The following is a 13,967-nucleotide window of genomic DNA, read 5'->3' on the forward strand; positions in this document are numbered from 1 at the left end:
ATTTTATTACTTCCCTTCTTCGTGACTTTACCGAAAGAACCAAGAAGATGAAATCACGACGTTTCGGGCGCAACACAAGCGTCCGTCATCAGGTGGGGACAAACACAGCGAAGACAGTTGCTGAAATATGTCAAAAAGATGGCTCTAACGCGGGTTTATATAGCTGAGGAGGGTGTGTACCAGAGGTGGGACAAAGTCATTGTTGTACAAGTCACAAGTAAGTCTCAAGTCTTTGCTCTCGAGTCCCGAGTCAAGTCGAGTCAAAGATGAGGCAAGTCCAAGTCGAGTCTGAAGTCATCAAAATCATGACTCGAGTCTGACTCGAGTCCAAGTCGCATGACTCGAGTCCACACCTCTGAGGTGGGACAAAGTCATTGTTGTGCAAGTCACAAGTAAGTCTCAAGTCTTTGCTCTCGAGTCCCGAGTCAAGTCGAGTCAAAGATGAGGCAAGTCCAAGTCGAGTCTGAAGTCATCAAAATCATGACTCGAGTCTGACTCGAGTCCAAGTCGCATGACTCGAGTCCACACCTCTGAGGTGTACCTACGTGACTTTACCGAATAAAACCGAAGAGTATGGATTCTTGCAGACACGAAAACCTCAAATTTAGAAACAATATCGATGTGCTGTACCAACAGGACGCCCAGATTCGAGCCACTCTCTGCAGAACAGCATTGCAGATTCTGCTGTGGTGAGCACGAGCGTTTGATTAAAAGCAAATTAGACGAGGCTGAAGCTTTCTTCTTGCAAAGCATGTACTCATTATTTAAGACTGGACATTTACGGAACGATACGGGAATAACGGTTTTAATTATCCTTTAAGGCACTTTCCAAAGCAGTTCATTGTACTTTAGTTCATAACTAAACTATAAGCCCATCAAATTATTTCAGTCCCTTGATTTTGTAAAAAAAATATCACCTGGTACCGCCTGCAGCTAGAGAGCCCCCATAGCATTAGCTGCAGGTAAACATGAAAAATTCATTTATTTTTAAAGCTTCTTCCGTCTTTCACACCATGCGACTTTAACTCTTTACCTTCAGGCTGTTACTAAAGCGCATTTAGAAAGAAGAAAAAAAAAATCCCAAAATATTACTCGTAATTAAAATCTCAAAAAATAATGACAAAACGTGCGGCGGGATGAAAACGATTTTCTCGAGTGACTCTTCAGCGGTGGCATCGGGCTAGCTGGCCGGTTCAGATATCTGGAGGCCGCTGGCTACGCCGGTTGGGGAAACGATGCGGGGAGGTATAAACTCGGGGCCCTTGGCGTGGTGGCACTGCTCATGCCAGGCACGCCTAAAAGCGTTAACGGGACAGGCGTTATATCTGTTTTAGAGGAAGCAGTAAATCCTACGGGGCTCAGCGCAGCCGGCGTGCGGCGTGCATACAAAGCAGGCGGCGCTGGGGATGAGAGCGCGATCGTTTGCGCCGAGGCTAGGACGCAACTGTGGGCGATTTAGCGAAGGCTGCTTTCTTTACCGCAATGCCGATGATGAACGACTCCCCCACGGCATTAGCAGAGGAGCTCGCCAGGGGCACGGAGCTACATTTTGGTCCAAATTGGTTTTCGCCCGCGCACGATCAGTTATATATCACCAGCCAGGACATGCGCACGCCTTGTTGTGTTACCTGTTATAAAAAATATACGAATAACAATGCAGCGATAATGAAGCTTTAACGTGTGGCTTTCATCATGTGTCGTGTGCGTTCGGTGAAATAAATAGCCGCTGCTTTGGCTTTCATACATGGTCCAACTCATTTGGTGAATGCACAATTCTTATCTGGAAAAATACAACGCACATGCTTTATTAATTAGACCTACCTTGAAACATATCCTGCACATCTGAGTGGCGGTCAGAATTTTTGTTTGAGAAAGGCATGGTAAATGATCAAAGTCTTAAAATGTTTCTTATTTTTAATGTCAGCTTTCGACATGCAGTTCAACCTGCTGTCTTCCGCCTAATAATTTACATATTGATGCCAGTCCACCATCGATCACTGCTTGGCGAAGCCTTCACTCAGCAGTGGATAGATCATTGTTGACGATGATTAATGTCTCAATACACTCAGCCATGCCCTGTTGTCGTACTTGTAGTGTTACGTGACTTTTATGTGAAGGTGGGTGTGGTCGTGCCTCATCTAAACGGTACATAAACTGGCCCTCAGAAACAGATTGAGCGGACAAGTAATGCTAAAACAACCCTGCAGACCATGAAACAAGCTATTGTCTTACGAATCACCAATTAACAAGAAAATCACAACACTTAAATTTGATAAACACAACATGATTTGACACAGGGCGGCCCTTCTGTGTCTTGCAATGGCAATTCGCCGGCAATTAAGTTAGAGTGTGCGCAAATCAGCACGGCGATTATGACGCAGGGAGACACAGTGGGTGGAGCGGCAAGAGAAGTCGTGTCAGGCTGAGCCACGTGAAGACGTGAGAGCTGAGTGCGAAGGCGGCTGAAGATCGAACGTCTCGCCACGGTGGCCAGGAGACGTTGACTACCTCGCCTGGCATAGCGGAGGCCGTGGGTTCGATCCCGACCGTTGACGCCTGTATATTTGGAGTTTGCATGTTCTCCCTGTGGTCGTGTGGATTTCTTTCTCCAGGTTCTCTGGTTTTACCCCCACATTTAGAATCAACGTACGTTTAGAGTATTTGGCTATTGCTATAAATTATTTTCCACGTGATAAGCCACTTTATTGAGCTATCATTTGTCGCCTGGTCGCTTCTGAAAAAGAGCTGTACAGCTCAGTGGGCCTTACCTCCAGTCACAAAGGGCGGTGGAGGAGGGATGCTCACAACAATCAGCAGTTCATCAGGTGGCTATAACACTGCAAGGTGGTGCAGAAGGGAAAGCAGGTGGTAAATCTGCCAGCCATCTCAGTCAGTTAACCCATAACACCTGGGTCTGTATCGTGCACTCCTGCAATCAAACCTTCGACACTTCACATGGACTCACAAGAGCACCCAGTCTGGCATTGACCACTACGGTGACCGCACTGTCACTTAGTGGTGGATGGTTGTTGTTGTGGTTGTTAGGTGAGCTTGAGAGACAGACACAGCCTATGCACTGCACCACCCCTACACATTAATGCAGAATTGTATTTTTAGACCTCAACAAACGAGTGCGGACGTGTGCGGCGTACCACGCCACTGTTTGACCCTTGACCTGTGCGATGGGTAAACCACTTGGGTTTTCTGAAGACAATATGCATTGAGAGGGGACTGTGTGCCAACTCTGCATGTTCGCTGCCACATCACGCGAGACTTCTTTTTATTGAAGGGTCTTGACCTGACTTTGGAAGATCAAGACACGCAGCAGCGAGCCCATCCCATAGAATCTACAGGGGGATGATGTACGACTTAAAGAGCATGGAATGCCTCTTATGGACATGGGCTGGGCCTACGGTATATAACGAGGTCAGAGTTTCACTTTATGAACTCTACCAAATGCTTTAAGATAATAAATTTGCCTTCATAGATTTCATTTTAATTGAAGGTACCGTAGCGGGTTTAATAACTAAGTGAATGCTCAATGTAAAAACTCAAGTATAGCTTTTGTCATACGGTTGTGACCTGGGTAATCTTACACTATTAAAAAACACCAATTATGTTAATCATTAGTACGCAACTTAATGCACGTTTCTACTTTAGTTAATGTAAAAAACCCATAATTAAATGTGATTTTTTTTTACCATCACTAAATAAAGAAATAACTCAACATTTTGAGCCAACCAGCCTTTTCCAGGATGTTTCCGGAAGAATGTTTGATTGATGAACGTTTCAGCTGGCTACCCTTGAACATCATCAGTTATTATTGTGTATTACTCACTATGTCTCGCACATATATGGGCTAACACATGAGGACCGGATTTCAATCAAGTTGGAATCACAGTCAGACACACAGAGTTATTGAATTAGAATTCCCTGCTTTGCACATTATCAACAAAATATAATCGCCACGTGCGCGCGGATAATTTTAATGGGTTCCAGGAGCTTCGTACAATATATAAAGACTGGTACAATCGTATCGCAATAATGAAGAGTGCTTCTATATATACACACACCCACCCACCCTATCGTGCAGCAATGATCACAAGATGTTATCTGGCTGTTAACTGTGGGGCGCAGAGATTAGCATACAAATTATGCCCCGACATTCATCTCACATTGTCTTGTCTGCGGTTGGGGGTTTGGCCAAACGCTGTCCAATTTATGTGCAGGAACATTTCGTGTCAAACCCTGAAAAGTAATGGCCCATAAGGAATAGGGCACACGCTGGCACGAGGCGATTATTATTATGCCGGCGTTCTCTCTGGGGAGCCCTGAGTGTCAGGAGGTAAACAAAGAGAACTTTGATTATATTATTTATCCATTCATTTTTTTGCATTTTGCTCGCCAACCTCCAAGATTTCGTCTCGAATCACCATGATGTGAAATGTTTTTTTTCTTCCACAAAATATCTTCATGTATCCCATAATTGCTGCTGTAGAAAGTTAATTCTCGTTTCACTGGTTGCTTGCCTCCGAAACGTCGTGATTTTTGTTTTTATTTTATTTTATTTTCATTAATTTTGATGTTTTACCTACGTGACTTTACCGAAAAAACCTAAGAATACTTTTGGTCTTATTAGGCTGTCACCTGGTTTGCATAAAATATAAATACGTAATAAACGTATTCTTGGTTCTTTCGGTAAAGTCACGTAGAAGGGAAACAATAAAATAATAAAAATATAAAACAATTAAATTATCACGACGTTTCGATTGCAACACAAGCAATCGTCATCAGGTGTGAAAACCACAGCAAGAAAATTTTGAAAAAAGTGGCGTTTTTTTCTCAACGTTAAGAAAAAATCGCCACTTTTTTCAAAAAATGTTTGCTGTGGTTTTCACACCTGATGATGATTGCTTGTGTTGCAATCGAAACGTCGTGATAATTTAATTGTTTTATAATTTTATTATTTTATTGTTTCCCTTATACGTGACTTTACCGAAAGAACCAATAATATGAATCCCTGCAGTCACGAAAGCTTTAAATCAAAACGCAATAAACATGTTAACGGGCAAGCCATCCAATTTCCTGCTTGCAAATGGCCTTTAATATATGCCATACAGTATTTTCTAGGTTGAGTGAATATTACTTATATAAATATTACTGCAACCAGCCACATTTGGTGGCATCAATCTCATCGTGGCAATGGATTATCCGGACCTTCATCCCCATCACCTTGGAGTCACCAATGAGATCTAGAAGGGTTCACTAATACCTCATTATCCAGAGGAGAATCAATGCCACTGATACTATCAGATACACGAGCAGTATCGTTTTACACGTGGCAATAAGTGGCTATTTAGTGACCCTTTACATTGACTCATCTGGTCATGTGGCATTGTTACAGTGACTCACAATCGAAAGGTGACACGTTCATGTTACTGTCCAGGGCTAATGTAGCCCGTCTTTACAGTGGCTATCCAATGAATGGGCTTCTTCCCTGCCATATGAATGTGGAATTTCCTTCACCGAGTCAATAGTGGTGCTGCTTGTTTGACGATGCACACACCCTGCCTTCGAACCACCAATCAGAGGACGGTGACGTCTTTCATTGGCGCTGCCCCGGCTTGGCTGAGTGGCACCTCTCCCCTTCGCGGCTTCATTTCTCACTGAATATTTTCTGGCTCGCTACGTCCACTGGAGTTAGTAGCAGGTGAACGCTATCGTGTGTACACGTGTATGTTGAACTCCTTTCGCACCGTACGTAGCCAACCATACCAATTGGAGGTGCGGGGGAAGGACAACAAACTAAACACACCAAAAACTTTTGATTTAAAGCTTTCGTGACTGCAGGGATTCATATTTTTGGTTCTTCCGGTAAAGTCACGTAGAAGGAAAATAATAAAATAATAAAAATATTAAACAATAAAAAAACACCAAAAACTGTTTGAAAGAAATGCATTTTCAAGATAGATAAAAAAATATATAAATTGTCATAGCCACAGTATTAGCCAGAGGTACACCGGACACGGTAAGCCCGTTCCCCAAACTATTTTCCATGCCTCCAACCCTGGCAGACCTGGCTGAAATGGATTTTATTTCTATTTTACTTTTATTAATTTTAATTTTTACATACGTGACTTTACCGAAAAAAACCCCCTAAGAATATGGAGCCCCCGGTTGCCTCCCTCTAACCCATCACAGTTCACAAGAGGCCACTCGCCGTGTTGCTCCGCCCGGTGCGTGCGTGCACCTCACCTTGTTCCCGCTCTGCACCACCTTGTGCAGGTCCATGAAGGGCTCGGCGGAGATGCCCGTTCGCGGCGCCAGCACGCGCACCACACCCTCGCGCTCCAGGATGAAGAGGCGCTGCGTGCCGTCCCGGCTGGGAACGGCCCCCACCGGCTGCCGCAGCCTGTCCGCCACCAGCAGCAGGCACAAGCCCTCACGCTGGCGCTTTCTGCGGGAAGTGGGAACGGCATCGAGCCGCGACGGTCAATGACGAATCCTCCGGTCGGAAATGATCGTGGGAAGGGGGCAGCCCACGCAGTTACCTTCGCTCAGTCGCCGACGGCGCAAGGGCCCTGCAGTCGAGCGAGCTACGGAGAGGCGCTCTGGAGCGGCGGGTCGTCAACCTGGGGCCCCGTAGCCGCGTGCGGCTTACGAAGGACTTTGCTTCGCGACCGTTATCTATTAGAGACAACCACCGTCTCTCATTGACGCGCATTGCCGTTCTTGAAATTGAGTTTTTTTTTTAAATATCGAATTCGAAAAAAAAGCCTCTTGTTCATTTGGACGCCGACCCCTGGCTCTAGAGGGTGGTTTTTTTGGCCCCCGCTCTTCCACGCTCAGTGCATGCCACGTGCTGGTGCCTTCATCGATGCCTTTCCTGCTAATCGCTTCTCGTGCTGCCGCATGCCGCCGTTGAATAAACTGGCAGCATTTCTCCTTTTTTTGATCCTGTAGCATGAAGTGGCGTTCTTATTTTATTTTACAAAAGAATGATACGAGCCAGCGATCTGAATTGTGCAACACAAATGTTGCAGCCAGGAGCTTCCGTTTGGCGTCAACTTCACATTGTAGATAATGTGGGTGAAGGATATCAGGATAGATGTCATCCAAATGCATATATCAAATACCTTCGCGGGAGAAGGGACATTTTTTTTCTACACATTCAGATACACAATTGTAGTGCCTGATGTCATTGCCTTGATTTTTCACCATATGAAAGTGTTGGAGTGTGATGCAATATAATGGTGCACACATGATCTCAACCTTAAAGTCTTTTTCGTCATTAATGAAGCTTGAAATTCATGTTGGTCAGTTGTTTTTGTGTCGTATTCCTTGAACATAACTTTAATTGTGTCATATTTGCATAACGTGTGCTTGAAATTGACATTAAATGATCGATTCTTACATGGACGATCCAATTACGGCGCATGCATCGCGAGCGTGAGAATCAATCTTTCGTGGGCAAACACAATTAACTCTCCCGGCAGATTCTCGAGAAAACACCCTGCACCACATCACCAGAGCAGACACACGGGGACGTAGATTCCCCACGGCAACAGCGGAATCTCCCCTTACTTGCTCGGATGCTGCGCCTCTCCGCTGTCCGCGGACACCCCCTCCAGGTGATTGGAGAGCGGCCCTTGTGGCCCGGACGTCCGCCTTCCGAAATCCGGGAAGCAAATTCCGGTGGCCGCCGCTGCCGCCGCTGCTGTCGTCGTTACGGCTCCGTCCCGTGACCGGGACGAGTAGAGGGCACAGAAGTCCTCCATGCTGCCCGGAACCGCCCCTGTCAGGTACGCTGCTCGCCCGCAACAAACGATCGAAACGGCACGGGGTGATGTGATTAACGCTTTTTGTTTTTGTTTAAATTTGTTTTTCTTTCTCCGACATGCAACGCGGGGAAGCTCAGGGCCCGCGGGGGAAAAAAAAATCGGGGTGCGAGGGCAGCAAGGCTCGAGGGTAGTTTCGGCGCGATTGCCCCCGAGTGCATTCGCCGGTCGCGAGAGAAAGTAATTGGATGTGCGGTGGGCAAAGTATTTGCTCGAGGGCACTTCAGAGTAAAACACCGGGGGGTCCTTAAGGCTGAGCAACGGGAGGGGAGGGGAGCTTTGTGCTTTGCAGGGGGGGGGGGGGGCAGGGGGGCCTTAGTTTTCAACATTTGGAGAGCTCTAATGTTGAGAAAGGAAGATCATAGGGGTGAGGTTGGGAGGGGTCCTAAGACTTAGCGGGATCAGCTTTTGTCACTTGGCTGGGGGGTGAAGTGCTTAGGTTGAAGGGGGTAGGCAAAAGGAGGAGAGGAGCTTGAACTTAAAACAAAAGCAAAAAAAAAGGCAATGAAAGAAGAAGTTATAACAGAGGATGGTGTTCATTCAGCAAAAAACCAGTGGATTATCTGGGGCTCAGCTCGAGCAGGTCTCTCTCTCTCCGACTCAACTCCCGGAAGACCTGCACCTCGACGGGGGAGCCACCATTTCCGGTGCCAGACTCAAGGCCCCCCCACCACCACCCCAACTCCACCATCACCCCAACTCCACCACCCCCCCAACTCCACCAACCCCCCACAACAACCCACCCACCCCCCCGCTACCTCAAATGTATTTTTTTTCCACGCATACCACAAAATGACCCAGGATCACATCGAAGGTGAGCATGCGAGCGAGGTGAGGGATGAGGTGAGGACCGCTTATAAAAAATAACACCACCACCCCACCACCCCACCACCATTACTTCACACCACCCACCGCTAAATAAAGAATAAAACAGACCCCGTGACCCACTTGACGCCGGGTTCCCTGGAGCCAATTATGAGCGCGTGCCAGGCCTCTGTGAAGGCTCGCTTGGGGAGTGGGGTGGGTGGGGATGTACAGGTGTAAGCGTTGATTTAGAAGCATTCCGAATAATTTATTTTCGCTTTTTTGTTTTCTTCAGGTCTGAAGATGCACACCCCCCCACCCCTCCGACCCCCCACGCTGAATTACACTCCGTGACACCTACAAGCGAGCACGAGACGTCCCTTGGTCTCACTCCCAAGTGCTTAAAAAAGCACCCGGCATTGAAGCGAGCATTGATTGTTGCTCGTTAGTTTATGAGAAATTAAGCACTCGCGTTTTCGTTATCTTGGCTGCATTTTTCGCGTGAACGATGTCGACAGAGCGGCAGTGAATTTTAATTACTTTCTCGAAAAAATTATTTGTTATGACAAAAAAAAGATTGCTTACAGGGTTTATTTGTTTTGCCAATGTATGAAAAACTAATAGCGGAAGTTTTTGTTTGAGGCTTTGTTGTTGTTGTCCGAGTGCACATCAGATATAGTGCACTGCTGATGGCTTTGTTTATGAGAATAACTGTTTAATACGAACATGTGCTCCTCTTCTTCCCCAAAAACGTGGCATTTTACTGACCGTGTAAAACTTGCACCCACTAGTCACTGTGAGCGTAATAAACAAAACAGCGTGAAATATTATAAATCCACACTTTTGCAAACTCGGGCTTGCATTCGCTCAATAAACACAAGCGTTCTGAGGGTGCTTGCGTGCGGGCGTGTGCGCTCAGAAACACTTTGTGTGTACATAGAAATGCGTTAACGCAATCTTGACGTCCCATTTCTTTTTTGTGAATGCTCCTGCTGAAAACATGAATTAGCAGTACGTGACAGGGGCTTGGATTAGAGATTCTGCTGAGGTCACAGGGGTAAGGTTGTATTGCTTCTGTTTTCAATTGTCTCTCCACACGTTAGCTGCCGGACAGCTTGCTCCACCTTATTGTTAACAGATTTCAATCCTCTTCTTGGTTCTTTCGGTAAAGTCAGGTAGAATTGAAATAATAAAATAATAAAATAAAACATAATAAAATAATTCTCACGACGTTTCGGCCACATTCAGACGCTGTCTCCCCGACAGACCTGGTCTTCACCTGAGGACGGCTGCTTGCGTTGTGGCCGAAACGTTGTGAGAATTATTTTATTATGTTTTATTTTATTATTTTATTATTTCCATTCTACGTGACTTTACCGAAAGAACCAAGAAGATGAATCCCTGCAGTCACGAAAGCTTTAAATCGAAAGATTTCAATCCTGTTACAGATTTTTTTCGCTCATATTTTCGGTAGGTTAACGCCCATCTCTCTGCTTGGTAAAAAAAAATTTCAACACAACAGCACCCGTGTCCCCCATAAATCTCCCCAATTCGCGCTCCCGTCCACCAACCAACCGCATTGGCCATTGTGCACCACACAGAGAAAGTGGTGCCGCAACCGGAGGGCGAAAGACCTGCCCTTTGTCCGGTGCGCCGCGGTGTGAGTTCCACCCGGTGATGTGCCCCCGGGGGAGCGCGAGCAAGCGCCATCAATATCTGCATTCATCCCTCCCAGTCACTTACGCTCGCTCGGCGGCTATCATTATCCCACCATTCACCAACCTTTCACCGCACGAGAGCTCTAAATGAATTATTGATGAATCGCTCCTCCACCAACAATTCAAGAGATTCCCTACAATCAGGCGAGGCCTAATAGACGCCCGCGTACCTGGGAAAGACGATGTCTAGCTGCTTGTCCGGGCCAGGTCTCTAACTGGCTCGCTGCCGTATCCATGAGTACATTATGTCCCATGCTCCCCACGCCCCATTGCTCCCCCTCCCCGATCGTTCGGCACGCTCCCAAAAAAAGAACCCCCACCTCCCCCCGTGCCTTTCCCCCCCACCCCTCTCTGCTCTGTGCCCCGAAGCAGTAGTTTAATCAGCCCCCCTCGGTCTACACCGCTCCAAGCATCGGGCCGCTCACCCACCCCTCCCTCGCTCTCCCACAGCCACCCACCCGCGAGCCCTCCCTCCCGCCCGCCCGCCCAACCACCCAGGCACCCATCCACCCACCTCATCCTCAACCTGGGTGGCCTGCAGAGGCACTTGACATCATGATGCACTTCAGCAGTTTTACACATACACGGAGCGCTAGGAAAATAAACCCTGCGTTTGTCATGGCACATGGCTGCCTGTGGCTAGCTCTGCCCAATGCTACGCACTATGTTTGCAACATATTTTTTAAACGGATAAACGTGTCTCGAATACTCCGCGCGATGTGTTTTACGTGTGCGTGTGTGCGCGATTGAAAATTACAACTAGTTTAACCGAAATAAGGAAACAATGGAGCCATTGCATGACCGAACAAGGGCTGTCAGCTGGCGACACAGAGACTCCTTTCTTCCCTCAATCCGCTCGCTCATTCAGCGAGAATGTTTACTGTATTGACATGCGATTCTGGAAGAATTTTGATGCTTTTTCTGACCAGCCACGGTTTGCTTTCGCAGGTAGTGTGTTAGTTTTTAGGATTTTTTTTTCTCTCTCTCTCTCTCTCCTTATCTGCTCGTTTTTTTTGGCAGCTAACAAACGGCCTGCTTGTAAACAGAGAGAGGGGTGGGAAAACAAATCTGATAACATTTAAGAGCAAATATAAACGAAAGATTTCACCAGGACCTTTTGAATGCAGAACCCCTAATGCTCGTCTAAAAAAACATTTTTTTCTGCTTTAAAAAAAAGGGGGGAGGGTAGCCGTGGGGGGGGGGGGGCAGGGAGGGTGGGGAAGTGAAGAAAAACCCTCCAGTACACATGAAATCGGGATACGTGCACAATGGTGGCTGACAACCACTTGTAATGTATGTGTGAGTGTTTTTCAATGGTATTTCAACAAGTGGTGGTTTGTATGCGACACAAGCCAACAGCTCCATGAAATGTAGACAGACGAATTCACTTGTTCATACTGGCCCCACACAAAAGGTCTCCTTTACCTTATCCAGTCAATCAGAGGATGAGTTTTCAGAGCACAATCACTTCCATAAAATGCTAATTTGTCCGGCGGTGAATTGCGTTACAGCTCATGATGATGATGATGTCAACTTTTCTCAAAAGCTGATCTGAACATTAATTTAAATGAAATGTTTTATCGAGTTTTCGGAGTTGTGTTCATGTCATTTTATGGCCCCTTGTATGTTAACGTCTTCGGGTAAGAATTCCTTTTCCTCAGATAAGAGAGCTCACCACTGCCCAATCCGTTATAGGGCAACAACTGGCATGTAAAAAAAAAATACATTCTTAAATAATTACTAAGCATGTAATGAAGCAATCAATTAATCAATAAAATCTGTATATTAAGCTTGAGGAACCTTATGCACAGATTTGTGCATGAGAGAATACATTGTTTATGTTTTCTTCGCAAACCATATGCTTATTAAATGCTGATACAATGAGGCAAAAAACCGTACAAATGAGATGGAAACAAAATTTAAACAATATACAAAATAAGGCAGCAAAAACTAAACAAAAAATATGCTTAACGAATTGAATTATTTCTCATGATTCACCGAATCATGACAATGATCTCAGGGGTGATCAGTTACATAACCACTTCATTACAATATATTCCCCGCTTCATTGAATGCTCAGAAGACACTGCTGGCTGAACCATCTCTCCTGTTTGATGCATGATGACAATTTGCAGTTGTTGTTACACTGGGCGGCCCAACACACAGGGCACATAGGGTTATTATATTTACTTTAACAAATCACACGGGTTGATTTATTTTAACAAATGTTAGTGCATGCATTCATTTTCTTTTCTTTTAACATTTATTGAGGACCTTTTCTTTTTCGACTACAAGTGTAATCTTTGAACATTCATCAAGTATGTTTCGTCTCAATTCACTCGGGGGTTTTGGTCGAGTTTTATAAACGACGGATTTCAGGTGACCCCACAGGAAAAAGAAGTACATATGATTAATGAAAATAGATAAAATATTTATTTTAAATAAGAAACAAATAAAATATGTTAATGCCATTGTTAAAATCAATGCAATAACCCTGTGTGTCCTGACTTTGGGCCATGTTGTATACAGGGCAGCACCTGTTAAAGCTGCACGTAAAAACACCACAGCTTTTCACGCCTAGCTGACAAAAACTACAAACCATCTGCTGTGGTTTGCGGCCCATCCACAAAGGGATTTCTTGGTTTTGCTGGCCACGAAAAAATGCATTTCGATAAATTGTTATAAACTTTGTTTTGGCTGGAATCTTTTTGTTTATATACAAAATAAGATTGTATCCAACATCTCTAAACCTGACTTTAAATCACTATTACTACTACCAATGGCACGTGACTGGCAGTGGGTCGTCGTGACCTCCATAACAACGGATCGCACACGGAATCCCATGCGACCTGAGGGATGAACACCCGAATTGGTCCTCAAGTGCCACATCAAGGCATACGTATGTATGTGGAACTTCTTTCTCACCCTACGTAACCAACCGTGCTAAACGAACGTGTGTCTCTGATGGCCACGGGACATTTTTCCAGGTTCATCCCAGCCTCATTCTGTGGCACAGGGCCAGTTGTTCCAGTGCATGATGGTCACCTGGCAGACGTGACTTTAAATTATCTTTCACAAATCCCCAAAGTATTACCTCTGCCCAGCATCTTTCTCATTACCTACAACCAACTCTTAAGCTAAAACTCTCTGTTGTCTACTGTTCACCAAACCCAAGCCCGAACTTCGCATCCAACTTTTCCGTGCTCTCATTGTCACCCCTGATTTAACGTCCAGTTTGAAGATCCATAAAATCTTATCTCAATACATGTTGTTGCAGTAAATCTTGGCATCCATGTATCGCTCCCAACTCATCTCAACTCCCCCTTTACTCCCATGGCTGTACACTTGACTTTGCCATCAGAATAAAAATTCTTTGTTTAAACTGGAGGACATCTGATGGGCCATGAAGCACTTTTACGAGAGATATCCGTGCTTTTACCATCATTCAGTTGCCACTTTTAGCAACCACCACTTTGTAACGTCTCCTTCCGCCGTGGGAGGCTACTCATTCTCGTCCGCTGTCCCCGTAATGTGGAACTCCCAGACATTAATGCTGTCTACTCTCTCTGCTCTCATTCAAGGCCAGTCTCCAAACCTTCCATTTTCC

The 13,967-nt window shown here is 45.6% G+C and overlaps 1 protein-coding gene across 1 annotated transcript in view; it reads right to left on the reverse strand.

The window, feature by feature from the left end:
- The window catches only part of HHIP (hedgehog interacting protein), a 152,422-nt gene that overhangs the window by 113,031 nt on the left and 25,424 nt on the right, over positions 1-13,967 (reverse strand). Inside the window, exons 3-4 of the mRNA XM_078863009.1 lie at positions 7,585-7,807; positions 6,256-6,457 (exon numbers count right to left, since the gene is read on the reverse strand). Coding sequence (XP_078719135.1) covers positions 6,256-6,457; positions 7,585-7,807 — 425 coding nt within the window. The remainder of the gene's footprint in view (positions 1-6,255; positions 6,458-7,584; positions 7,808-13,967) is intronic.

The sequence above is a fragment of the Lampetra fluviatilis genome, chromosome 15, assembly GCF_964198595.1.
Source record: "Lampetra fluviatilis chromosome 15, kcLamFluv1.1, whole genome shotgun sequence".
In the NCBI taxonomy this organism is placed as follows: domain Eukaryota; kingdom Metazoa; phylum Chordata; class Hyperoartia; order Petromyzontiformes; family Petromyzontidae; genus Lampetra; species Lampetra fluviatilis.